General features: G+C 38.9%; 2 protein-coding genes across 4 annotated transcripts in view; one reads left to right on the top strand and one right to left on the bottom strand.

Moving 5' to 3' along the window:
- CAP (Cbl-associated protein) overlaps positions 1-15,233 on the top strand; it is a 92,544-nt gene extending 77,311 nt beyond the window's left edge. The window contains exons 23-29 of the mRNA XM_018032907.2: positions 10,753-10,957; positions 12,151-12,409; positions 12,616-12,727; positions 12,805-12,927; positions 13,009-13,163; positions 13,241-13,320; positions 13,716-15,233. Coding sequence (XP_017888396.1) covers positions 10,753-10,957; positions 12,151-12,409; positions 12,616-12,727; positions 12,805-12,927; positions 13,009-13,163; positions 13,241-13,320; positions 13,716-13,884 — 1,103 coding nt within the window. The 3' untranslated portion in view covers positions 13,885-15,233. The remainder of the gene's footprint in view (positions 1-10,752; positions 10,958-12,150; positions 12,410-12,615; positions 12,728-12,804; positions 12,928-13,008; positions 13,164-13,240; positions 13,321-13,715) is intronic.
- A 2,751-nt stretch (positions 15,234-17,984) lies between these two features.
- On the bottom strand, positions 17,985-26,637 carry LOC108629942 (A disintegrin and metalloproteinase with thrombospondin motifs 3). 3 transcript variants are annotated; one of them, XM_026817691.1, is made up of 16 exons: positions 24,690-26,637; positions 23,803-24,615; positions 23,043-23,318; positions 22,801-22,925; positions 22,634-22,726; positions 22,316-22,551; positions 22,035-22,187; positions 21,862-21,987; positions 21,669-21,801; positions 21,436-21,605; positions 20,976-21,279; positions 20,209-20,341; positions 19,526-19,791; positions 18,976-19,241; positions 18,484-18,739; positions 17,985-18,402 (listed from the first exon to the last, which is right to left on the bottom strand). In XM_026817691.1, the coding sequence occupies exons 2-16, from the start codon at positions 24,320-24,322 to the stop codon at positions 18,088-18,090; spliced, it is 3,372 nt and encodes a 1,123-aa protein (XP_026673492.1). In that variant the 5' UTR covers positions 24,323-24,615; positions 24,690-26,637; the 3' UTR covers positions 17,985-18,087. The 3 variants fall into 3 exon arrangements, with proteins under 3 accessions (XP_026673492.1, XP_026673495.1, XP_026673494.1); XM_026817694.1 differs by having other exon boundaries at positions 19,526-19,683; positions 23,803-26,637; XM_026817693.1 differs by having other exon boundaries at positions 21,862-21,975; positions 23,803-26,637.
- Between the last annotated feature and the right edge of the window lie 145 nt (positions 26,638-26,782).

Raw genomic sequence — 26,782 nt, 5'->3', positions numbered from 1 at the left:
AAACTATATTTCTTCCACGGGTAAAATAATGAACTTCGACAATGGAAACAAAACTTCGTTTTGCTTGCTGTCTCCGTAATTCACCAATGCTTCCGCGATAACTGTACAAAGAAGTGTACCACGTGAACAATGCGGAGTTCAATCAGATTGCGAAATTCATTAACGCGTACGTTAATGCGTGTAGAGAGAAAGAAAGGAGGGCGATTGGGTAACGGTCGTAGTGCCGCGTCTTTATCATTCCGTTAGTCGTTTAGTATGTCGTGCAATGCGTTTAACCATGGGGATCGTCAAGCTCGTCACTGGCGTTACGCGGCTCGCAAGGAAGCCAATCGGTTATCGGCAGTTGTGACTGACGATTTGTAGCGAGTTAGAAATGTTTCCTTGCTACTTTCTTATAAATGTGTGGAAATCGAGCAAGCGATTTCCGATGGCAAATAACGTTTTATCGGGAAAACCGATTCAAGTTAATAATATCTTTTGTCGATTTCGATAGCTGAAATCTCGACAAATATTGAAGGGAAACGTACTCTAAATTCCAGTGAAATAACGTATAGTTTACGGAGAAACGAGAAACCAAGTTTTAACATTTATATAAACGTCTAATAATATTTGGAAAAATAAATACAGTATTTCCTAATAAAAAGATTTAAAAATAAAAATAGATATATTATAACATATCTGTACTGCACTTTGACCAAGATTGGCACGTCAAACATTCATGAATTTACTTTTCTGACGGTATCAAAGCTCATGACGATCCTCACCGTTCAAGTTAAACTTACGCGTAAATGTTTAAAGCAGGGCATATCACGAAGATATCGATTATGTACAAGAACTTATCTAATCTCTGATAGGTATTAACGCCAGCTGGATCCGCGCCTAGTCGGCATTTTTCAGTATAATCGAGTCATTTCATCAGCACTTACAAACGCACACATTTATTACGAAATTGGCTACAATCCAGTAAATAGTGTTTGTATATTCAACAGTGAAATAAACGATCAGTTGACAATACGTTTAGTCAGAATTAGTACAACGTGAGGAATTCTTGATAAAGATAAATATGAAAAGAAGTGACGTGGCAATCTTGACAATTTACTCGAGAACTTTCGCTTCGTACGTGATACAGTGACAGCGATAACTCGAGCAATTTGTGGAATTGTTACAATGCGTGTAATCTGTTTACGAAATGGACATTTCAATTTATCGTGCACCTCGTACTCGGAGAAATTTTATTAAATTGCTGCATATGAAATATCTTCTTCACCTAACAGATGGATTAATTTCATTCATTTAATTCAATAAGTTACTTTTACGTGTTCGTAAATGTTCTGACAAAATGTTTAAATTTCTTTATAATAAATTTTCCTGGTGTACAACAAATTAGTGTTCAATTTGATGAGAGACGATACATGATACACTCAAATCAAAAGTTCTAATTCATGTTTCCTAGGCATCAATCTAACATTTGTAAGGATCATGTCAATTAATGTGTGGACTGCTAAATTCTATCATAGCGATATTAAAATTGTAAATGTTCATACGGCGTATAACGTGAACATCGAAACTATGTTCTCGTGCTCTGCTCGAATTAAACACGTAATTAGTTGCAAAATTGTGGAAAGCATGGTAATGCATGCAGTTCGGAACTAATTGCTGCTTTGGTGCACGGCACCGTGAACTATGGAAGTTAAAATAATATTGATAAAACGTCGAAATTCCGCGCGCGTCATTTCTAAATTTAATCTCGAAACCCACCGTTCCACAGTTTTTTGACTAATAATAATTCTAACATCATTTACCTCGTTCGTATAAATATTGCGTTCCTATTAATGCGTCGAGCTAGGGATTTGAAATAAGTATGAAATTATTGCGATGGTCATACGACGTACTTTTGTCTGACCTCCCGGGAATAATTTGATAGTTTCGCGGCAAAAATACATATGACACGGGAACGAAACAGTGTCGACGGGAGGTGGGAGCCACTTTTCGCGGCGGTGAATTCGCGCGAGCATCGGACAGACGATCGGCGTGGTTCTTTCGTGGCAGACGCCTTCGTCTAGTCGCGAAGAGGCGCACGGCTCGCGAGAAACGTGCCGCGAGTTCGAGGTAAACGCGTGACTTTATTAGCTTTATCAGGCGCGTTCATTTCTAAAGTGTCATTCCATTGTCAACGCGATCCCGTGTCGCGTATCTGAGCAGCAAAAGAGCAATGACAGTGCGAGAATTAATTGCGAAGTAATTGGAAAATCGTTCCAGTTTTTGTGAGTTTTGTAGTGAAGTTCTGCGAGTATGAATATAATTCACCGTCGGGTCGCATAATAAAATTGAACTGTGAATATTTGTCAGATTAATAAATTTTTAGCTCGTATAGTAAGAGAATATATAAAATTGTTTTAAATATTAAAAATGAAAGTAAGAAAATATTGTTCCAAAGTGCAACATTGAGCATGCTGCTGACAAGCGTTACGTGATCAGTGTAGTAAAAAGTGTTGTGCGAATAAAAGTCAGGATCCGTAAGAAGCGCGCGAGTAAGAGTGTTACGTGTCAACGAAATCGGAAGTGATTATAAATAAGCATGAGGCTCGGTGGGTTGAAGGATGATTAAAGAAGTTTTCGACGAAACGTGGGCAAGGTCGTTCGCGAGCAACGTCTCGCGAGAGTTTAATCAGTCTATGCCTCGAAGCTTAATTACGAACTCGTGGCGCGTAGTAGTAGATGCTCTTCCAGACTTCGTATGACAAGTTTTCGCAGAAGAATTTAATAGGGAAACGTGTCACGATTTTATGGAAATTTCCTGAACCCCTTTTGCAAGTTCATAACGAAATATCGCGTGGTATGAAATAATATTTGAAACAGTTTAATGAACGTTTCGAAGGTAAATACTATTTGGGTGAATTTATTAACTTTTCCAACTATCACAGGAAATCATATGACATTTTTCAAACGTTAATCTGTATGGAAATGAGATTCATTATCGAAACATAAATTACACTGTGGATATTTTAATCAAAGAGCAAATAGATTTACCACGACATGTTCAAAGAAAGATAGATGTACGATCTCGATTGATGAATCATGCTATTGTTTAAACTTTTAAGTACACTTAACCTTCAAGATTACTGCTATCTTCGACAGAGTTCTAAAATAGAATTTTATTCGCGATAGTTATACCGATACGTGAAATATATGACCTCGTCAGCAGCTGTGCTGGACGATCGATCAATTAATATTTATTGTTTTTTCCAAAATACATTTAAGAAGATAACGTGTCAAATCAGATAGAGAAATAGTTTGTTATCTAATAACTTAACATCAAGAAAAATATTTTTATTGCAAGACACAAGAGAAAGATATACCGCTATCTTATCTTCGATTGTGATTGAAAATTCGATTTGCCAATTCAAGAACAGCAAGACTTTAATTTTTTCTCTGTTCTACTTTCAATCTTTAAATTCCCACGTTACGATTAAGATTTCTTTAAGTACGAAGCGTAACTAATCAACAAATTCCTCTATCGTTAATTACTATCAGAGCGTATTCGGACAATGGCACCGCGTAAAAAAAAACAGAAGCGGTTCATTAGAGCAGTTGTAACTCGCGGTGAAATCCCAGCGCGATAAAAAAAAAGAGTGGCTCTGCAGTTCACGAGCGAACAGCTGCGCCAAGTGCATCGAGGATAGCGTCGCTCATTTGAATAGAATACCGGTTATGACTGTGCGAGTAACACCTTTCTCAGCGAAAAATCGAGCGTGGCGAGCAGACAAACGCCGCGTCTCATCGAGCCCGACCACTTAATCTAAATAAGAGCAATCCTACGCGATCGCCTGTGAACGTGTGTTGTACGAACAAGGGTGAATGCCGCGGCGCATTCATTCTCTTCCTCTTTCCCTGGGCCTCGCATCCTCGAATGGAGAAACAATCCAAGAGAGAAAGTGTTACGAATTCGCCTCGCTGTTACATTTTACCCTGTTTACGTTAGTTGCAAATCGCCTACTTTCTCAACGATCCACAGTTTGTAATTACGCAAACTTGAACAATTTTTTTAATCCTTTATTAACATTCATTCTTAGAACGTGATTTGTAGAAGTATCGTTCCAATTTGGCATAAGACACGTGATTTTATTATCTAATGATTTTATAATGAAATGCAAAATGAACGTGCCCGACGTTAACAAGCGTTTCTAGAAACTAATTATTGCGCGAGTCGGTTTATACAAGTTGGATATATCTATAAAGCGAAGCGTTTCGATTTAGACAGCCAATTAAGACGCGTTTATTATTAACGAGTCGCGGGTGTGTTCTCGTTGCGCAATTACGGATATTAATTAAAATTCACCCGATCGGCGCCGATCTGCACGCGCTTTCAAGTTTTCCAGAAACGGCTACCGGTTGCTCAACCAAAACACACTTTCCATTCCTCATCGTCGCTTATCACGCAATTAATTCTAAGTTTCTCTACAGGCGTAAGACAAATAAAAGACATGCACAGAACTTCCTCAATTTCGACATAAATAGGTTTAATTCTTTAATACGAACTACAGTCGCTAGATTATTTGTACGTAGCAATCGATTGAGATATGTGTTTCTCATTAGAAATAGTCGGAGTTTTTATATTGTTATAGATTATTAAATGCGAAAGGTAAAAGTTAAACACGGTTTCTTCGAAACTAAAGTCCCTTTCTTATGTCTTGATTTCTTTCCATTCAAGAGGGGCACCCGTGCGTGCATCGAGCACCTTGTCCTGGCTCGTTTTTCACTCGCTTCGCTGAGAATATGGTCAAACTGTTTTCTAATTATCCTTTCGATTCATCTTGCCAGTCTAACGATGGAAACTTTCGGACGCGCAAAAATACGAAAGTCGCGTACGGTGTTGCGAATTTCCGGCAGTTTTCGTTTAATCAGAGATCCTCGTGCGCTGCGCGCCAAGCGTGACCACAGTTGAAATGTACTTAAAGTCCATGGTAATTCTTAATGGAGCAAACAAATACTAATGAAATCTTTTAAGATTTCAGAGTAGAATTGAATGATATAATTAATTGTACTTGAAGCAATAAAGTCTTCTTATGATAATTAAAATTTTCATTCCAAATGAATCGTGCATGTTTCCTAATCAGAATTATAGTTGATTTTTCATCCAGTTCGTTACTCTTTTTTAATTACCCACCATTGGGAAATTGATTAACAATTCAATCTGGACTGTTCCATGTTCAGAAATTAAAAAAACCTAAGGTACTAATTATGGAAAAATAAGTTCGCCGGGTGCTCGCGTAACGAAATGAATTTAAATGAAACGGAATTATAAATAATAGAATAGCACACCTTTCGTTGGACTAGTTCAACGTAATTAGAACCATAATGTACATGTTAATTTCAGATTAAATAGTTACTGATAATGGAATTTCAATTTGCTCGCAGTAAAAGTTAATTGATTCGTTCCATGAGGCAGGCTACTTATTTTGTGATGTGTGATTAACGTTCACTTATGAAAGTGCGATCATGATTAATCATTCTTGTTTATTCCAGTTAAAAATAGCATTTTACTCATTGAGGGGATTAATGAAATCGTTGATAGGAATTAATAAATCAAATTGTGAATCAAATTCTCTTGGTATAAAAATATCGAAACGCGTAAGCTTGTCATACGTATTAAACTGGTGGCTATGTGTATTTAAAAAACAAAACCGTCTTCCATACGAATCTAATATAAATTCTTACAACTAGATGTGTCTCCATATAAATTTCACTTCAAAAGCTGAATCGATTTTTTTTAAAAACTGTATCTGTGACTGTATTAATGAACAGTGTTAATCCTGGATAATGAAAGACACCTCAAAGGTAACGAAAATGTCGAGCACGAATTTGCAACGCGTCGAAGACCTGGAGAAGAGTTCTCAGTGGGCCGAGCTTACCAACGAAATCAACGATCTCGAGAAACTGTGTCATCTGAACAACCACGTTCGCCATTCCAGGCGGCACCCGTTGCGGTACAGCTATCACAGACGTTCGATGCCGCAGTTGCAGAAGGCGACGTCCGTTTGGATCGAACCCAGCCACGAGTTCAACGAAACTTTCCAACAGACTAGCGACTATTCGACGTGGCGACCAAAAACCGAATTCGAGAGAGATTACTTCTTCGAGGACTACAATAAAGAGGATACAAATTACGAGAAGCGTTACAGTCCTCAAACCATGGATAACAATCAGCAGTCCAATGAATACCGTCACGGTTTATCGCAGCATTCGAATCGGTCCCAAGATTCGTACAACGAAAATAAATATAACAAAATTTACGACGACGAGCCTGCGTACAGTGGAACCAGGGAGAGGCTGCACGAGATTTTCGAGCGCAATAGATATCTGAGGAGAAAATTTTTCGCCATGCCGGTCGACGACGCGACTAACTACGTTGCAGACTTCCCCAAATCGTTCGAAAACAAAAATGTTAATACCGTGAATAAGTACAACGGATTCGGGAGCACAGAGACGATCACAAGTCAGAGTAATCAGTCGTCTATCAGCAGCAGCGATAGAAAATCTAGATGCCAATTAAACGCAACGCCTGAGTTGGTCAGCGAAGAGAATTGCAACAGCGAATTTTCGCACAGAAATAACTGTAAGAATGCTGTGATGGACGTGAGTCATTTACAGGGTGGGCGAATCCTGACGACGACGAAGGATGGTAGATTATTAGTCAACGTGGCGCCTGGGAATGAATTGTGCACTGCGGGTGATTCAATGAATCTACAAAATACGATTCGTCTTCCCGATTCGGTTCACAATGACAGTCTCGTAACTAAACAAGAATTCAATGGAGACATAAGTAATCAAGGCAACACGAATAGTCGTTATACTTCGGATACAAGTCCATGTTACTATGAACAAAGTGCACGAAATAGTAAAAATGAAAAGAGAGAGCAAGGAATTAATGAGAGTCGGACAGAGGCACAGTCCTATTCGATTAACCAAACGAATTCCAATTACGTTAAAAATGAAATGCCTGAAAGATACGAAAGTCAAGATACGAATCAGAACGGAGATATCTATTTCCAAGGCGAACAAATGTCACAAGATAAATGGAGTCCCTCGCAGAATCTGTGCAAATCCCTACCCAATTTATCTCTTCACGAGAAACTGAACAACTCACAAAATAATTTAAGAGACGCGTCTCTTAACTATGGTTTTGACACGAAACCTGAATTGTCCGCGTATCAAAACGCATCGAACGAGAAAGAGAACAAAGAATTCCGCTTTGCATCCCAGATGGATTTAACGAACAATTCGAGTTTTACGTTGCGAAGGGTGAAGGTTACCAAAGTGCCGCCACCCCTGGATATGTCCAGAGTGAACGAGAAGTACGAAGAAGTGGAGGCCCTTGAAAGGAGGCAGTTGAACCTGGTGAACGTGTCCCTCTTGCGAGACTACAATCGACCAATGGAGAGACAAGCTACCGTCGTCCGAGAGGAGTGTTCCTCGGACGACAATCCTAACGATTCAGACTACAAACAGAGGACGGGTTTTCGCCGAAACGAGTGGCAGAGTCAACAAAACGGCGTTCAATCTAGAAACTATCTTGGGACGGACACTGTCGACTATCGGCGGGACAAGGGAACCCTGCTGGAAAGTGGAAATCTTGGGAAAACTTGTTTGGACAACTATCAGCAGTCGAAGAGGAGCTGCGAACGAGTTTTGCACAAATCTTGCGGGGATCTATCTACGATGGGCGACCTGCGGTCGCCGCAGCTGGTGAACAATTACAAGAATTCGATGATGGATCTACGCGCGAGTAATTCCGCGGAGAATCTCTGCGAGCGGGGTTCACAGGTGGCTGAATCCGAGGAGTCTCGCAGGAGAGCAGCTTTGTCCGATCACGTGAATTCGATGAACGGAGCTCAGCCCGGGAGCGGAAGCACGCTTCCCTCGGTTTACGGACCGATTCCGTACAGTCAGTAAACATGCGCATAATTTTCCTGAAATAATTCTCTTCCTGCTATAAATACCCACCGTGTGCCGTTAGGATAGCCGCGTACATTTTCCCCGTTTTGCTCCCTTCTTTTATTCTTCTCGCCTGTCTCGTATCGTTACGTCGCGATGCGTTTAGAAAATGCGTTTTGCGGTCGTAAATTTACTCGGCCGAACGAGTCCGTAGTATTCGGAAGGGAAAGAACTGTTCAAGTGATTCGGGATAATGATTTTACACGTACGGGATGTTAAACGACTGGAAACTATCCGGTTTTTGCGTGGACAATCTCGTTAAGAGGTAAAATCAATTGAAGCACTGCTGTAGAATCAATTAACCCCTTCCCTTCCTTCCACAAATTCCTTTATATGGAAGTGATGCTCTCAATATTGATGACCGATTTAAATTACATTCGAACATTGATTGAAAAATGGATAAAAAATAATTTGGGAATGAAAGGGTTGCAGCGAGTCAAAATTCATTCTTCGGACAGCTTTGAATAGTCAAAGCTCTTAGTCTCTACTTCCACTTAAGACACGGTAGCGTGACATGTAAACACAATGCACGTCGCCACGCGTTAGTGAAACTAAGACGCAAGCGCAACTTGCGATTCCCTCCGTTCGCCAACGCTGGCCTGCAGTTGCATTCGCTTTATCAGTCGCATGATCTCGCTTCGTGCTGGTGGATACGCGCGCACGACACTTTCATCAGCATCGAATTTGTGACCAAATTCGCAAAACTGTTTCCCAGTAAGAAGTTAGCGTTTGTCTATAATAGTATTAGAAATAGTTCATTTAATTTGCTTGCATTCGTAGTTTCGTTAGCAATTTCGGAGTAAATCCTTGATATTTGATAACACATGAAATTTCGTTTCGTAATAGATAGATAGATAGATAGAATAGATGATTAGCACTTGTGCACGTATATAAATAGCTTTTACAATACGATATTTTACATAACGATTTTGCACTGTGTCTACTTCTTTTACATTTTCAAGATATTCTCTCCCTTCATATCTGTAGAAATCTAAGTATATCTTGAGAACAATACGTAATTGTATGCTTAATGAAATTCCTCAACGCCTGACGTTGATTCAAGATCTGTTTACAGCAAAATTCTTTTTCGGAGTTGGAAATTAGTTGCTCTTAAGCAAATTGAATTCACGATTAGTCTCTATGCAAATCGATTGCTAGTTCTCATTTCAAATAACCGGAGTCTTCTTTATGTGAACGAGGAAACCGTATAACTTCCTGTTGAACTAAATATGCCACGACCCCGATATGGGTTAAACCAGTACTTCTTATCCGCGATCCGATCTGATTTTTTTTTTTTGCATAGAAGGTCTGTCTTCCGACACTGAGTTTTTGCATGCCCTAATAATTTCCAGGGAATCGGAAATGCAAAGACGCCCGATGGTCGCGTGCATATTGATTGTGGGTCACTTCGAATATGATGGGTGTAGGTCAGTGCAAATTACGGGAAAAAATGAACCTTGCAGTTTTTCTTTATTTCACTATTGAAAGAATAAATGTACAAGAATTAGTGCATAAATATTTTTCTTATATCAGCAATGAGAGTTTATTAATTTTGATAGAAAATTATTTCTTCTCTTCATCTAATTATTAGATTCAGGGAAGAATGATATATATATATATAATAGAATTATTTATGAATTCTCTACGCTTTGATGATATACATATGTGTAACTGCAAAAGTAAACCGAATGATTATTTACTTCTAAGGCCGTCAAATCTCATGTTTCGCAAGGCAACACCACGAAAGAAGAGACGTGTATCTGCATATCGCGTATCGTTGTTCGAGGTTATCGAGAACGCTGATCTACTTGTACTTACATTTTAGTAATTACTTAAACATCATTCATGGTACACATCATCTAAACGAGAATTGAAATTGCTGCTCTTCAGCAACATTTTAATAACAATTAACAGCATTCTATTCACGATACTAGATAGTAATTAAAGTTTCTGTTTTAATCTTCAGCATGTGTTGTATAAAAAGAATCAATGCCAATTTTAATAACCAACTTATTAACACCCTAATTGCAATATGAATCTATTACGAATATTACCAGTTTTTAACTGACTCGTCTCGTGACATTTAGGAAACGATTTACCATCGCGAACTAAAATACGCGAAAGGGTATTGATTATTATCGAACGTCGTCGCGTACAATGGGCCAGTGGTCATAATTTATGCGTTAATTCCATTTGTCATTATGATACATGCGTACCAATACGCGCGCGCGAGATTTCATTAGCGACAGCGGATGTTTCGTTCTGATATTAATCAAGGAACAATGGTACCGTTGGTTCAAACTTCCATTAAACCAGAATCGCGCGCGATAACACTGTCATGATTGTTAACGTGTCTGACCAATTAAGTCAATTCGTTTTCTTGAAAAACACAAATACTGAGATATTCCTGATATATATTTGTCTATAATTTAGTAACAGTAGATGCACTATTAGATTCAAGTTACATAAACATTGTATAATAAAACTAATTAGAGTTACTCGTATTTGAATGAAACCACTATTCAATTATAAATAGTATTACAAAATTTAAAAAACCATGTAAATTTCCGAGTGCACGTGGACTGTAAGAATGACCATCGTCCGTTAAAAGTTCGTGACGTGGAGATGGACAACTAGCACAAGTGGACGATTAAGAGTAACGCCGCGAGATAAAAACACGGCAGTAGTTGTAGGAAATAAAAATCGTAGCACGCCGGGTAACGATGCAAGAGTAATAAAGTGCGTTCACTGTCGCAGAATCGCCGAGGCGTTATGTGGAGGGTGAAGTGACGATTCACTATCGTTCGCCAGTGCGTACAGAGGCGAAGGAGCCATTGAGCGAGGAAGAACTCGCTCGACGGAGCGCGGAGAATATGCGACGCGTTTATCAAGAGGAACGTCGACGCAAATATCTCCAAGAGCTGCACGACATCGATTCACGTCGGCACACTGACAATTTCATGTGAGTTTTAACACCCACTCTGTTTTTTATTAATTAACTCGCGTCAGTCTTCCTTCGAGAAATATGATTTCAATGAAACTTTGAAAAAATTCAATTATATGTACTGTAGAAATATCCAGTATGACGTGAATTCAACATAAACTACCTTTCCCATTTCTGTAACAGACGTGATTTTTGAGGGATCATAATTATATTGCGGATTTTTATTCAATTGCAGAAAATTTGCACGTAAGAAAATGCAAAAATACATAAAATAATTAATGTAAATCTCATGTTACAAAATTATAGGAATGAAAAATCTGTACAAATGGAGTACATCCCTTAAAATATGTTTCAAAAAATATGATTCTGCATAAAAATCCGCAGTCTAATGATATCACTCTTATTTGGCAATTTAAATTATTAAAATTATTTTTCTGTACCAAATGAAAGAAATTCTAATAATTATACTTTCCTTGCATTAAACTTGGTACGTGTGACTCACCCACGCTTATTACGTCGCCCGCGTAAAATGACTTAAAGTACCCGGTGCACGATTACGCAATGACTTAAGTAACGGGAAGCATACGATGCTTACACCTCATCCAACAATGCATGATTAACGTGTCATTGACTATCATTATAAATTATAGTGAAGCGTATATTGGATTTATAAAAACTTTGAAATCTCAGTAAATGTATGAGAGCGCAAAAAGTTTAGTTTTAAGAGGATTAATTGAACAGAGTCTAACTAACGATGGAAACCTGCCTTTTATAATTTTCTTTAAGCTTCTTACTTAAGTCGATAAGTTCATTACGAACGCTTAATAAGAATTATTTAACATTTATTATCATCGTTCAGTTCGAGATGCTATGTGGCTTTCTTTGTTAGAGATGACTTGTTTTGTTGAACAACGAGTATAATTGCAGTTTGCACAGAACCGTGTACATTCGTTCTCTACGAGCATTGTATGTATACGTAAGAATTGTGCATTGTTCTGAGTCGAAGTAAGGAAATAATAGCATGAAGCCCCGCAACGAGTAGAAGGAAAACTGTTCATTTCGTCAGAACGCAATAAATGTAAATACGAACTAAAAGAATTCAAACAATAAACCAATAAGGAGAAAATAATTTTCCTCGTTTCAACTTTTATTAAATTGTTTATTGTATTCTATCATTATGTTTGCACGTTTCGCGTTTTTAATATTTGCAGACCGTCGCAGAAATCTCCGATCCCTCTGAACCGTTACGACGACTTCGTGGATGATCTGAGCCACAGGAGCAGGTCCCAGGAGCAAACGCCGGAACCTCGACTCGTGGCGCGAGCGCTCTATAACTTTATTGGCCAATCTTCCCGTGAATTGAGTTTCCGTCGTGGTGATATAATATTTGTGCGTCGCCAGGTAGACAAGAACTGGTACGAGGGTGAACATAACGCTATGATCGGCCTCTTCCCATCAAATTACGTCGAGGTGATCCTCTTCTTTAACTTTCTTTTCCCATACGTACTTTAATTACAAAATTATAGTCACGTAATTCATCAAATTATCGTTATCTAATTGATCGTATTATCTAATGTGTGATTTAAGTTATTACGATTTCTGAATTTTCAATTATACTAGATAATTTATATTTCTTATACTAATACAAATAGTATTTACTTTCTATTGTATTATAGATTTTGCCATTCGATGGCTTGCGAACGACACCAAAGAAACCCTACGAGGGCCAGGCACGAGCTAAGTTTAATTTCATCGCTCAGTCGAATCTCGAGTTGTCTTTAGCTAAAGGTAAATGCACATAATATCGTGCGATAATACAAATATTAAGAAAATTGTTATATTTAAATAACGATTGATCGTTTCAGGAGAATATGTCGTTCTAACCAGAAGAGTTGACGAGAATTGGTATGAAGGACGTATCGGGAACCGAAAGGGAATATTCCCCATCTCTTACGTCGAGGTCATCACGGAACCTGGACATAGATCAGGTACAACAAATTCTCTTTTTTTATAATATAAAATGTGGAATTTTTATTGTTTATTAAGTATTACAAATTTTTGTATTACAGAAACGCCAACGCAAAGCAAACCAGTCGCCGCTCCAGCCGCTCACAGTCTATTAGCGAACGGATCAGCTGGAGGGAAAATGAGTATGGGACCTCATCACTATATGCCGTCCATACCAGTCAACATGAACACAACTCAGCCACATTATAATTCACTGGTTAGTTCTTCAAAAATACGAAGACGTTCTTATTAAATTCCTACCAATTTGATGAATGAATTAATTGTTTTTTATAGCCACGAATTGGAGGGAGCAAATTGCACGTGTCGCAACTTAAACAAGAGCTGCACATCGACACGCATTCTGAACCAATGCCGTTAGTATTTATAGAACTTTTATTATATGTTAACATTATTTAAATTTTATTTATAATTCACGTAATTTTGAGAAAATATATAGTACCGATCTCGGTAACGTGTGTTCTTAAATTTTTTTTCCACATTTGATGGCGGAATTACAAATTACATCCGTCTTTTGTATAACCGCAGTCTGAGTATCTCAAGCGTATCGCATTGTTTTACGATCGGAGATTCTTTATCAAATTATCGCTCCTTTCCTGCGGCGAAATATTTGCTTTCTATTGTTTACCGTTGTTAATTTACTAATTTAATCATTGCATCGATCAAAGAAAACCAGAGACGATAAGAATGATTTAAGTTCTTATTTAATCAATGATCAAAATTAAATGTTCGTTCCTCGTATATTTTCCAGGTACCGAGCGCTGTACAATTATAGACCGCAGAACGAGGACGAGCTGGAACTGAAAGAAGGCGATACGGTGTACGTGATGGAAAAGTGCGATGACGGGTGGTACGTCGGTTCCAGTCAGAGGACCGGTTACTTTGGTACTTTCCCCGGGAACTACGTCGAACGACTGTGAGGAACGACAGGCGTATCTAAAGAAAAAGAACCGCAGATTACGTTTTAAACACCAAAGCACTAAAGAGTCGAACCGTTAACTCTATAAGATAAAGTTAAACGAGTTTCACGTATCGACGATAAGGGCAACGAGTCGCTACCGTCTTCCTGTTTGTGTATTTCAATGGTAGTTAAACTAAGGCATAACGAAAATCGAATCATTTATACAGCGAAAGAATATGCGACAAGCTTATCGAAACGGGCCTTATCGTCGGATTAACCAAAAAACGAAGAAACCGAGGAAAAATAAACGTAAGGCTACATAATGTGTACGTAGTGTATGATAACGTTTAGTAATTTATTGTCGACGAGGACATCAGGCGGACGTCGTGAGATATCGAGGTAGAAAAATATACCCGTGCGTCGGAACGACGTAAGTTTTACAAGGGCAAATTTATCGTTCGTTTAAGATGAAATCGTTGTGAGAGGGCAAGAGATCTGTCGATTATCTGGTTTCACCAGCAACGAACGAAGTTATTCGTGTTAACCATTTTATCGATCAAGCGACAATTCTTGCATAGAACATGTCCTTCCGGCCACTCACAAATATATCCGAACGCGAATTGTATTTATAATATTTGAGTATAAGAAAAAAAAGTGTGGAATGAAATTCTTCATTTGATCTGAACAGTATAAAAGTACATATTCAAATTGAATAATGATCGACGATAATTGTCGCTTAATCGGAAGCATTCGGTGCTTCGAAGTTGTAACCGTACGATTAGAAGAAATCGTGCAACGCGGAATACTGGGTTACTAGCACGCAGAAGATTAAACCGTGAGATTCTGTTGGACCCCTCTGTTACTTTCGGTTGGACGCCGTTTCCTGTAACACGTGACACAAACGAGACGACGAACGAGAAGATGGAACGCAATGCAATGCAAGTAAGTATGGCGAGATCGTAAGTCCATCGCGTACTTTTAAAACACGAACCAAAGATACGAACGTCCGGGAATTTTGTCTTGTTTCAACGTGTTCTCATAGAAAAGCGTAAATATGTAACGTATGCACGCACCGTGTGCTGCGTACATGTTTCGTGAAGATTGTTCCGAGTCGAGAGAATTTTTCAGTAAAACGAGTCGACGATTCGTCGACGGAGAACGTTGTTTTGAATAATTCGAGGAAGACGTTTCCTTCTGTGTTTTTGTAGATACAGTAAAAACGAAATCAGTGTTATTGTTACATTCGTGAGTATCCAAGAGTAAGCGATTTATAATTGAGAGTTTGCCTTCCCAAATTAATATTTTTGTAAACATTATTTGTACCCAGAGTTATATATATATATACATACGAATGAATTATATAATGTATAGAAAATATATCTATATACATACGTATACATAATTACGATATTATATATACTATATGAAGAATTGTAATTGTAATAGGTAATTAACGGCATAATTAATCGCGCACGTGTTAAGATGCACATACAATAAGATTCACGAAACCGAGTCGTGTTGATCCCCATTTATGAATAGTGAATTAATCGTAACTAGAGAATTTTCGCCGATGTCATGAGGCTCTAAGATTTTACGGGAACGTTTCGCTATGACGTTATACAACAGCCTACGGCTAAGTATAGGATTAAAAAAGAAAATTACATAATCCAGTTGAAAAAGCAGACAATACTTATTATTATCTCGACTCTTGTAGAACGGAAGGAGTTAATGGACATACGTAGTCAGGGCATTAATCCAACACGTTGCGACTAATCGTTTCGATTCAGTTTTAAACAAGGTGCACCAGCTTTTAGCCCTTTCGCTTTTAGAATCATTTTAATTAGTCATTTATCTTATTTTAAAATTCTTTGCCTAAGGTGGCAGATCATTGTTAATTAAATTTTTAAAGCAAGCTATTTCCGATTTTATCTTCATTTAATGATTTATTTAGATTTAACATTGTATTTAATTAGTTATATGTTTTAATGTAAGCGAAAGGGCTCGTTAAGGAACTTCGCGTGTAAAGTTTTACTTCCCAATCAAGCATATCTGTGTATTTCGAGATGTTGCAGGATTATAGATGCGAAACTAATGTCCGAAAAAGATCGAAAATACTTCGAAATGTATGTACGTTTTTATATAATGTATCATAAACGTAACTGAAAATTATTTATTAGAACGTAAAGATTTATATCTCCATTTTTATTTCTGTATTTCATCTGATAACTGCGTTTGCGTCTATAAATCTGAGATATCAGCCTCACCGTTACATATCTTCTGTTGTATGTATACATATCTACGCTGATTTGTTCAGCTATCATAATCTCGGGCATGAATTTGAGGAAATGGAGGAACCGTGCGAGGGTACGTGATGAGAAAGGAGAACGCGATTTTCTCCGATCGAATCGAGTTTTTCGAATCTTCGACCGCGACGTATTCGCGAATAAAAACGAGTAGAAGCTTTTTATAACGACGTGGAAAGAGAACATGATAATATGGAATTACTTGTGTTCTTCTAATCAGTTAAATAACTGAGAAAATAAAATTAATTAGTATTTAAAAGTTTCAGGATTTATTTTACTATTATTGTATATCGTAGATCTTTGCAAATTCTTGTGATTATATATATATATACATACGAATGAATTATATAATGTATAGAAAATATATCTATATACATACGTATACATAATTACGATATTATATATACTATATGAAGAATTGTAATTGTAATAGGTAATTAACGGCATAATTAATCGCGCACGTGTTAAGATGCACATACAATAAGATTCACGAAACCGAGTCGTGTTGATCCCCATTTATGAATAGTGAATTAATCGTAACTAGAGAATTTTCGCCGATGTCATGAGGCTCTAAGATTTTACGGGAACGTTTCGCTATGACGTTATACAACAGCCTACGGCTAAGTATAGGATTAAAAAAGAAAATTACATAATCCAGTTGAAAAAGCAGACAATACTTATTATTATCTCGACTCTTGTAGAACGGAAGGAGTTAATGGACATACGTAGTCAGGGCATTAATCCAACACGTTGCGACTAATCGTTTCGATTCAGTTTTAAACAAGGTGCACCAGCTTTTAGCCCTTTCGCTTTTAGAATCATTTTAATTAGTCATTTATCTTATTTTAAAATTCTTTGCCTAAGGTGGCAGATCATTGTTAATTAAATTTTTAAAACGAGCTATTTCCGATTTTATCTTCATTTAATGATTACTTAGATTTAACATTGTATTTAATTAGTTATATGTTTTAATGTAAGCGAAAGGGCTCGTTAAGGAACTTCGCGTGTAAAGTTTTACTTCCCAATCAAGCATATCTGTGTATTTCGAGATGTTGCAGGATTATAGATGCGAAACTAATGTCCGAAAAAGATCGAAAATACTTCGAAATGTATGTACGTTTTTATATAATGTATCATAAACGTAACTGAAAATTATTTATTAGAACGTAAAGATTTATATCTCCATTTTTATTTCTGTATTTCATCTGATAACTGCGTTTGCGTCTATAAATCTGAGATATCAGCCTCACCGTTACATATCTTCTGTTGTATGTATACATATCTACGCTGATTTGTTCAGCTATCATAATCTCGGGCATGAATTTGAGGAAATGGAGGAACCGTGCGAGGGTACGTGATGAGAAAGGAGAACGCGATTTTCTCCGATCGAATCGAGTTTTTCGAATCTTCGACCGCGACGTATTCGCGAATAAAAACGAGTAGAAGCTTTTTATAACGACGTGGAAAGAGAACATGATAATATGGAATTACTTGTGTTCTTCTAATCAGTTAAATAACTGAGAAAATAAAATTAATTAGTATTTAAAAGTTTCAGGATTTATTTTACTATTATTGTATATCGTAGATCTTTGCAAATTCTTGTGATATTAAAAAGATCTGGATGTAATTTTGTACAATGAACGAATTATACAAACATGAGAATTTTCCATATTAGCATGTTCTCCCATCGGTATTTATTCTGTAACTAAATAAAAATTCGTCCCGCTTAATTTGAATTCGTTGGATTTACACTTCTAATTCGCACTAATGGTAATGTCACTGTGTATTGTATACTCGAAATTGAAATAAACCTTAGTCCGTTAACGAGACTGCAGACAATCTCTCTTCTCAATGGTTCAATTTATTACAAATAATAACATAAGATGTAATTGTAATTTAATATTTATCACAAATATAATTTACGTCCGTAACATACGATGTTTCCTGTCGTAGGAGTCTAACAAATCGGATGATTCGTTTCTCTCGCAAGAGCGGCAACACCTTTTCCTGAATGCTGTCACGTTACAATAGCGCTGTAAGCTCGGTATAGAGCAGAATCGATTCTTGTCCCCCCAGCAACGGGATGAAAATTCGATGGCCCTGGTTGCATGTCCGTTGCAAGAACGCACCTCCGTTTTTGCGATCGGTCCGTCACAGCTGTAGAATGGTTCGTTCTCTGGTGGAATGCAGCGAGCTATTCGGGATTGCATACCTTTGCCATTGTTCTTTGAGCACTGCGAGAGAAAAAAATATAGTTGATGCACCCAAGTTGGCGTCGAATAAACTAAAAATAATTAGAATATATATTTTCTTACGGATGACCAGTCTGTAAAAATCCAACGTCCAGGACAAGGGATCCTGTTACATTCTCTAGTACTACTAGGCCTGAGACTCCTGTGACATATAGACGATTGTACCATCGTCCGAAACACTTCTAATTCATTGTCTCTATTCACTTCCGTCCCATTGAAACCCGAATGGATGCAGTATAACTGTCGTACTTGCGTACCGAATCTCCCGCACGTGGCAGAACACGCTTCCCACGGACCAGGCAACCATTTGAACGAACAGCTGCAATAAACCAGATAAAGACAAGTAATTATAGAAACTCTTAAAGGGAAACGATTTATTCAATCATTTTAAGCTTCAACGTTTATATTCTAAATCCATTTCTTTTCTTTATTTACTTGTTCTTTATTTACTTGGATGATAAATTACTCTGTTATTGATTTTACTATAAATTATGAAGAATATCGACAACATAAGAATCGGTATTAACTCAATTCCTACGTTCCACGATATTCTACCTAAACATGTTGCATTCTTCAATCTCCTGGCTCGGTTTACCCGCCAGCGGACACTTTCTTCTCGATACTAGTCTACCAGTTTTCTCGTCTTTGCAGACAATCATTTTCTGACGCGTCCCACCGTCACAGCTGGCCGAACAAAAGCTCCAACCGCCGAATAACCATACATATCTATCCTTGATCTTCCTCCCATTGGGATTTATAAAATACCGTAAAGAAACTGTGACCGATATTTCTTGCTGTATTGCGTTCTCCGGCACCATCAGCTACAAAAAAAGAATTCACATTACGTACACCTCTGGTCAATAAAATTTTCCATCTAAAATATTCTGTGCCAGAATTTTAATAAAATATACATATATTGGATAGTGAAAATACAACAAATATTCAATGAATATGCTCCAGTGAACGAAATCTGTTTTAATACAAGTTATAATAAATAAATTACTATTTCAGCAATCTAGAATGACACACACTTGTGTAAACAAATTATATTCGCATAAAAAAAATGTTATCCGGAAAATGAGAAACGTGGAAAACTTGTATATACCAGGATCACTAAATCCTCAAACGCGGAGCCAGCTGCATTTATGGCGAGCGTGTTGTTATCGATACTTCGTACTCGGAACGCAGCTCCTTGAACGATCGTTAAATCCCGCTTACGCGAAACTGAATTCTCCTGCACGTTTCGTCTTCTCCTGCCGTCCCCTATCACGATCGTTAAATTATCCTGATGGAAAAATGGGGAAGCCAGTATCGTGACGTTCATGAATAAGTTATGAGCACCGTACGGTATTACGGCCACGCGTGTTACTTCTGAAAGAGGACAATTTCTGTACATGAAATATAATTTAAAATTGACATTTCGATCATCGTTAAAATTACGGCAAATTGTTATTACGACTGTGACATCGTGTTAACATGATGTGAATCATGATCACACGTGATCGTGTTAACATGAAAGGTCTCGTGAAATAAATATTTTTATTCATTATACTGTGTTTAAAAAATCGAGCATTTAATGTATTGGACTCGAAGAAAAATGGAGGGAGTTTCATTCCTCGGGGCAGATTGAACCAGTAACTAATCACTTCGCTTTCGCCATTCCTCTCCCTTTAAATTAATTAGGAGCACCCCAGGTCCGCTCCACTCTCGCCTTCGAGACTGTCTCGAGTTTGACGGAAACTTCATCGCCACTTCTAATAACTCAATTTGAACGGTGACTGGACTGACCTCGTCGCAGCTTCCGTTGAAACTTGCTGACGACGTTCTCGCAGCTCGAATTATCACCGTCGCATATTCCGCACGCGTCATACGCCTTTCCCGATCCCAGAACGTTGTCGCACCCCATTTGGTGGCATTCGCCCTGTCAGTCAAATTTAGTTACATTAAAAATGCGCAAATCGCTTCGTTGTAAATTCGTATAGTAACAAATTGAGGAGCGAATTCGGTGAGTAGATAATACATTTATAAACATCGTAAATAATTAACAGAGCTAATTTGCGAAGTGTCTGAAACAATTTTATTCAAATGACAATCGGGCGTGAATTATTCACGTTTGATTCTGAGCAAACCGTACTGTTATAATATGGATACGATTTCCTGAATTACGGATAGATCTCTAAATTTGAACACGTTGAAGCGTACAAGGATTTACATAATTGGTATATCGAGTGCATTAATCCATACGAGGTAGAGACTTGCTTTGTATCTACATATGTCCTATCAATATTGTCATAATCAAATATGTTCAGTATTATTACGTCATACACTCGTGTACCTCCCTTTGACAGATCAACAGATTTGAAGAGTTTAATTATTCCATTTAAAATTAATTTTGAAAATCATATACGTTTTTGTTGCACATTGTACATAATATTCTTCTTATATCTAATTTCTATTCTATAATAATAATAATAATCTTAATCGATAGCTTCTGTATGTTTTGTAATAATACATACAGTTTGCTGTATGTGCTTTTTGACAATAACGGACGATACCTGTATACATATATCGGTCGAGCCATAGGAGCACGGCGTGCCATCGATCAAATGTTTCCTGCTGTGAAATATCTCGCCCGTCTCTTTGCTTCTGCAGACCAGTCGACATTTCAAGTTCTCCCGATCGGACACGTACGGTAACCAGGTCACGTTTCTCTTCGACGGAACTCTTTCCAGATACAAATTATTGCCGAGTTTCGAACATTGTTGAGCTCTCAAATCGGCGGTCGTTAAACACTTTGGTAAACTGCACACCCGGCAATCGTCGCTCGGGCCCGAACAATATTTCCCCCCGTAGCCAGGTCTTGTCGTAAAATTCCAAAATGAATCAATGTTCCAAAGTCCAGTTGTTTAATAAAGAAAAAAATAATCAAATAGACTTAAAACTTTGATTTATTCGATATCACACTTATGTATCCGTGGTAATTTAAAAAAAAAATGTATCGATTTAAATACTAACGCAGGCTTGTTACATCTTCGCGTTCGACATTGCACACCTACTCCGCATGTCCGCGAACATTTTTCCCAAGTACTCCACCTGCTCCATCCTCCATCTCTAGGCTTGTGTAGCACCACGCCGAAATCAAAATTTTTTCTATTCGACGATTGACATCGACCGTTTATGCACCACTGAAAGAGCCATCGTCATACTTTGAAGGAGGAACGACTCAATCGTTTTATATAAATCCTTACCTTAGAGATACCGCACAAAGTACCTTCTAAAGGTGGACCCTTCTTAGTTTTACACGTTTGAGAGATGTTGCTGTTACCACACCACAAACGGGAACAGGGTTCCGCGACACTGAACGCTTTACAATGCTCAAATCTAATTTTAGAAAATAAATTAATATCATATTAATCAATTATAAAGAAAAATGACACGCACCCTTCGCCAAATTCCATACGGCATTGCTCATCCATCGAAAACGTATTGCGAATGATGGTTTTTGTTTGAGCGACTCCATCGTGCCGGGGTTTATTCAAAAGACACGACCACTGCCTGGAAGTATCTCTTTTAAGAGTATTTTAACTTTCGCGCAAGATATAAAGCGTCCTTACCTGACTTTTCGATGGAACTCCTTCTTAGAGCAGGCTGACCAGTAGAAATGATGGAAGGTCGCGGCGACCATTGGAGCCATCACGCTCCCTCGAGATCCCTCTTCCTTGCAAGTGTTTCCGGTCGTCTCGTCACCGTCGTGCGTCAGACCTAGACTACGAGAAACATGCGTTCACGTGTTTTTGAAGCAAGCGGAACAACCAATTTTACACGTTCATAATACAAATTGTCGAAAGAAAGAAAATACTGCGTTGTGGTTTTATAAAAAATTGCGATCACTCACATGTGTGCGACTTCGTGCGCGATTATGAAAGCGCTGGTCAACCCCTCGTCTCGATTTAAGGCGCAGGATCTCGCTGGGTCGCAAGCTCCTGAAACAGGCGCGTAGCCGGAGGGACCCCCTATATCTAAACGCGTCAGCCACACGGCTACGTCGTAATTCACGTCCGCCGACGAAAGCATTTTTTTGTTCCATCTGTTCACGTTTTCGAGAGACCTTCGAGCATCTCCACGTCGAACCTACGATACAATGATTTACGTTTGAACGAACTGTAGTTCGTTGAAATCTTTTAGCGACGGATAAAATGTGTCGTTCGCTTACCATACCGTCTCTTTTTTCTGCGTATAAAATCATTCGTACGATAACCAGAATCATGTTCGACTCGATGGATGGGTCCATATAGATTGCACTAACCTGGAATAAAAATACGTGCCTCGGACATTGGCTCGAAATCTGATATCCTTTAAATAACAAGTTACTGCACTTACTATATTTAAAAGTGCTAGAATATATTGTTGTACCCGAAGCCCGTGGAAATCTATCACAGAGTAATCAGCAGCTATTCCGAGTTCCAACCATCGCATTGGAGATTCCTTAATGCCCAGTTTTCTCCCTAAGATACACTAGTATGTTTATTTTCATATCAAACCAAGAAAATGTAAATTCACTTCAAAATTACAATTGTAGTCCAGAGTTGGAGAATAGGGCTTGGGGAAAAATTGCAGCTTACTTGGAATCTTGTTCCTTTGCCACTTAGGCCCGGAGAAGTATCCAATCTCCTCGGAATCTACATCAATTGTCAATTCTTCCATTATAGTATCGTTGTATTCGGTAGAAGCGTCGTCCCTGTTATCGTAAAGGATCAGTTTCTCAGCTTCCGGGTATTCCACGTCAAAGACGTCACCGGAAAGATTATAGAATTCCTGGACCTCGTGAGAAATCGGAGAATCGCGTTTTCTTCGTGTCCATTTCTTATTTTTCTCGTTTTTATTCGACTTCTTCCAGTCTGTAATAAGTTCATTGATTTTCATTACCTACGTTAGCTCTTTTAACATCCCCATTAAAATATTAATTCAATAGGTCAGATCTCATTCATTAGGTCAATCTAATAAAATTGAATTGAGTCAATTTAATTTAAAAGTAATTTATTAAATGTATAAAATAAATCGTCGATTTCATATTGCATTTTATTCGATATTTTCTCTTCCTCAATGCAACCAAGTGTGCTTTAAGTTCCATCCCAAGAACCAACGTGTAATTAAGGGCTGAAGTGAACTAATTTAGGAATTGCACGCCCACCGAATTTACCGTGGAAATAACAAATTTCATTAAACTCAGCTATGTGAGCCACGATGTTCAAACTCTACAGGATATTAGATAATAATATATTCTTTTCTTCGCAATAGTTGAAAGATCAAAATTTATGTAAATTGTTACATTCTTTGTAACATAAATTGGGGATTGAATACTGCGCTAAGAACATGATTCACCTGGGGCGAAAATATTCGAATTTCTCAACCACCAGCTTGCGTTTCTCGATGGGAACATCACGTGCTGACCATTCATCAGTGGTTGAACGAGAAACGATCTCTGATCCGTCAACATCAGAGCGTACACTTCCCCGTCGCAGAGCGTCACGACGGCGGACGAGCCGGCGTCACCCTCTAAGCTGCCTTGTCGTAGGTCGCAATCCATAATACTATAGTCATATCTTTTTGAATCCGCGTCAGTAGAGCGGATCCAGTCGACGGTGAAATCGGAGGACAATAAGAACCGATTATTCGCGGTCGTCCTCAAAGTCCAGTTACTAATCTCAAGAAGCATCGGTTCCTCGGAAGTTTCCTTGGATCTTCTGTGACGCTGGCCGGCATTCGAAACCACTCGAGGATAAACGATCTCGTATTCCTGCAAGCTCTGCAGAAATTCGCGCGTTCTCGATTCGTGAGCGATTGTAAAGAACAACCACGTGGTTAACAGAAAACCGGCCAGTTTAAAACGGCACCGCGCCATGCCACTTATTCGTTTTGTGCTTTGCCGATTAAATTTCAATTTAGCAGTTATTTTCCCGGTTGCAGCCTGGTCCCCCGTGTCGCAGTTCGAAACTCGGCGAGCATGCTCGACCGCCGATGCAATTACCGGAGCCAGATTCGTGGATTCAATGTTCTAATTTCATGTTTGCTGGAAACGAGTTCGCCTCGGTCACTTTGCTGCGCGCGTAATCGAGTCGCGATACGAAATTCGCGTGGGAGCCACGATATTCTTTAAACTAACCATCTTCCCTGCTTCTTAATTATTTACCTACACTAAACGAAGGTACTATTGTTAATATTATAATGCGAACTAATTTCACTGAGGTTTTCGGTCGTTTCGAACTCACAAGCTTATCTCACTGAACCTGGGACTCGATTCGCGTGGACCCGCGACTCGCGGCAATTAACGATTCACCGTCAGTGACGGAACCGCGAATGCACGACGCGTGACAAAATTGGAGCAAGCGATAACGATGCTCGCGACAATCGTACGCCTCTTCGCGCGTCATTGCACGCGAGACTCGCACGGGTTTCCATCCGTCGCGTCATGCAAACTCACTGGATCATTAATAATTGTGGGAACAGTGTTTTTTCTAAGCGTGTCGTACGACGAAAATCGGTAGCTACCGAACACCGGGAGGCAGCATAGCATTGCAACTGGCGGCCACATGGAGCACGGCACGCGCGCGAGTAACGTGCGGCGGGTAAACGTACGAGTGAACGCGAGGCTGGAAAAAGCACCAGCCGCTCGCCGCCCACTGAAGTTCTAATAATGGCAGCTTTATGTGCGATCACCGAGAAACCGAGGATGCCGCGGTAGCGCATTATTCCGAGGCCCGACACGCAAAGCCGAGCCGAGCCGAGCCGGGGTGATCGTGAGTCGCCTCTACGGTTTAAAACTCGGGGTCTGAGGTTCTTAAAGCAAAGGTCTTGCCGCCTGGCCCCAACGCGACGCGACGCGGCGGAATTCCTCGTTTCCCTTGAACCGCGAACTCGAATCGCAATGAATCTAATGAACGGGAATTAAATCTGTTCCGGCAGCTTCCTCTCGCTCGATGGAAGAAACACGGGAATGCTGTAAGCAGCCTACGCTTGTCAAGAAAAATTAAGAAATATCGTAGTCATCGACTGACACGAATGAATTTAAGTACATATGAAATGTACAGCAAGCTAGGAATTATACGTATTATTTTTTGTGTATGGAGACAGACGGCATTTCTAGTTAAGATTATGATCAGTTTATGAACTTTATACTTGTTGCTGGAAGCATTTTACGATCGTGTGACATTCTTTCCAAGAATGATTTTATTGCTTCTTACCCAACGACTGTAAAACAGTGTCGTCTTGTCGACGAAGCTTACATGTGCATTCCTATTTATTAGCTTTCGTAGTAATTGTGTTTTCTCGTGACACGTACTTAACAGCAAATGAAAAAATTATGTAAAATATATAAATACAAAATGCACAATAGAAAGTGATAGAAGATTCGAGTTACAAGGAAGGGTTTAGTTACATTTTATAGACGATAAGAATTTAAAAAAGTTGAACACGAATAAGACGAATTGACGTTCAATCGAAGCTTTCTTGGATTCTACGAAGGCGATAAAACGGAGATTTCCAAGACCCTGTTAAACAGACTGCACGACACTAAACTGAATGCCTCCGTTTAGTTTGTGCACGTTAATTGGTCACAGCTGTAAATGCGCTGATACTTTAAACGACGTGGCTACGTATATGTATGGATAAATTCGGACACCTGATACAATGTAAATTAAGCGACACTAAGTGTTAATTCGTTTGAAATGTTATATACTTTTTCGCTCTCACGAGTTTCCATGTTGTAAAATTTCATATTGTGGGAATGTGAGGATGCATGAGTGTAAGGATGTGTGTGGCCACGTGTCGTCAGGCGGCGCGTGGAGGACCCGCGGAGGTCAGCGGAAGCGGATTATCGGCAACCATCCGAGCGGAATCGACATTGTTTAAACAATGTTTCGAGTTCCGCGGATGGTGTCGATGATCAAGGGCCGCCGCGAGCCGTTGGGACTCCACGCGTCCGGTTGGCGGTAGCGGTGGTGGCGTGATAGGACGATTGACGAATGTGTGAAGAATGTGTGAAGAATGTGTGAGGAGTGTGTGGAGGGTGGTGTGGCTGAGAGACGCGAGCGAGTTGGGACAGTTGTGAGTTGCGAGCCGAGCGAATAAGATCGAATAAAGTTTTACCAAGTTAACCCAAATCGAGCATAATTCTGATTTATCCCCTGCCGTGGAAAGGTCACTTAAACCCTCCTTTCCCATAATTGGGGGATCGTCCGGGATACAATCGGAATTTTTGCTTGATCTGTGAGTCGCGAGTATTCTGTGAGTAATAAATAGTGTGTCTCGAGTATTCTGTGAGTAATAAATAGTGTGTCTCGAGTATTCTGTGAGTAATAAATAG

Source organism: Ceratina calcarata, unplaced genomic scaffold (genome assembly GCF_001652005.2).
Source record: "Ceratina calcarata isolate Rehan_Ccalc_2016 unplaced genomic scaffold, ASM165200v1 scaffold60, whole genome shotgun sequence".
NCBI lineage: Eukaryota > Metazoa > Arthropoda > Insecta > Hymenoptera > Apidae > Ceratina > Ceratina calcarata.
The sequence above is the reverse complement of the archived record's forward strand: the minus strand, read 5'-3'. Positions and strand labels throughout refer to the sequence as shown.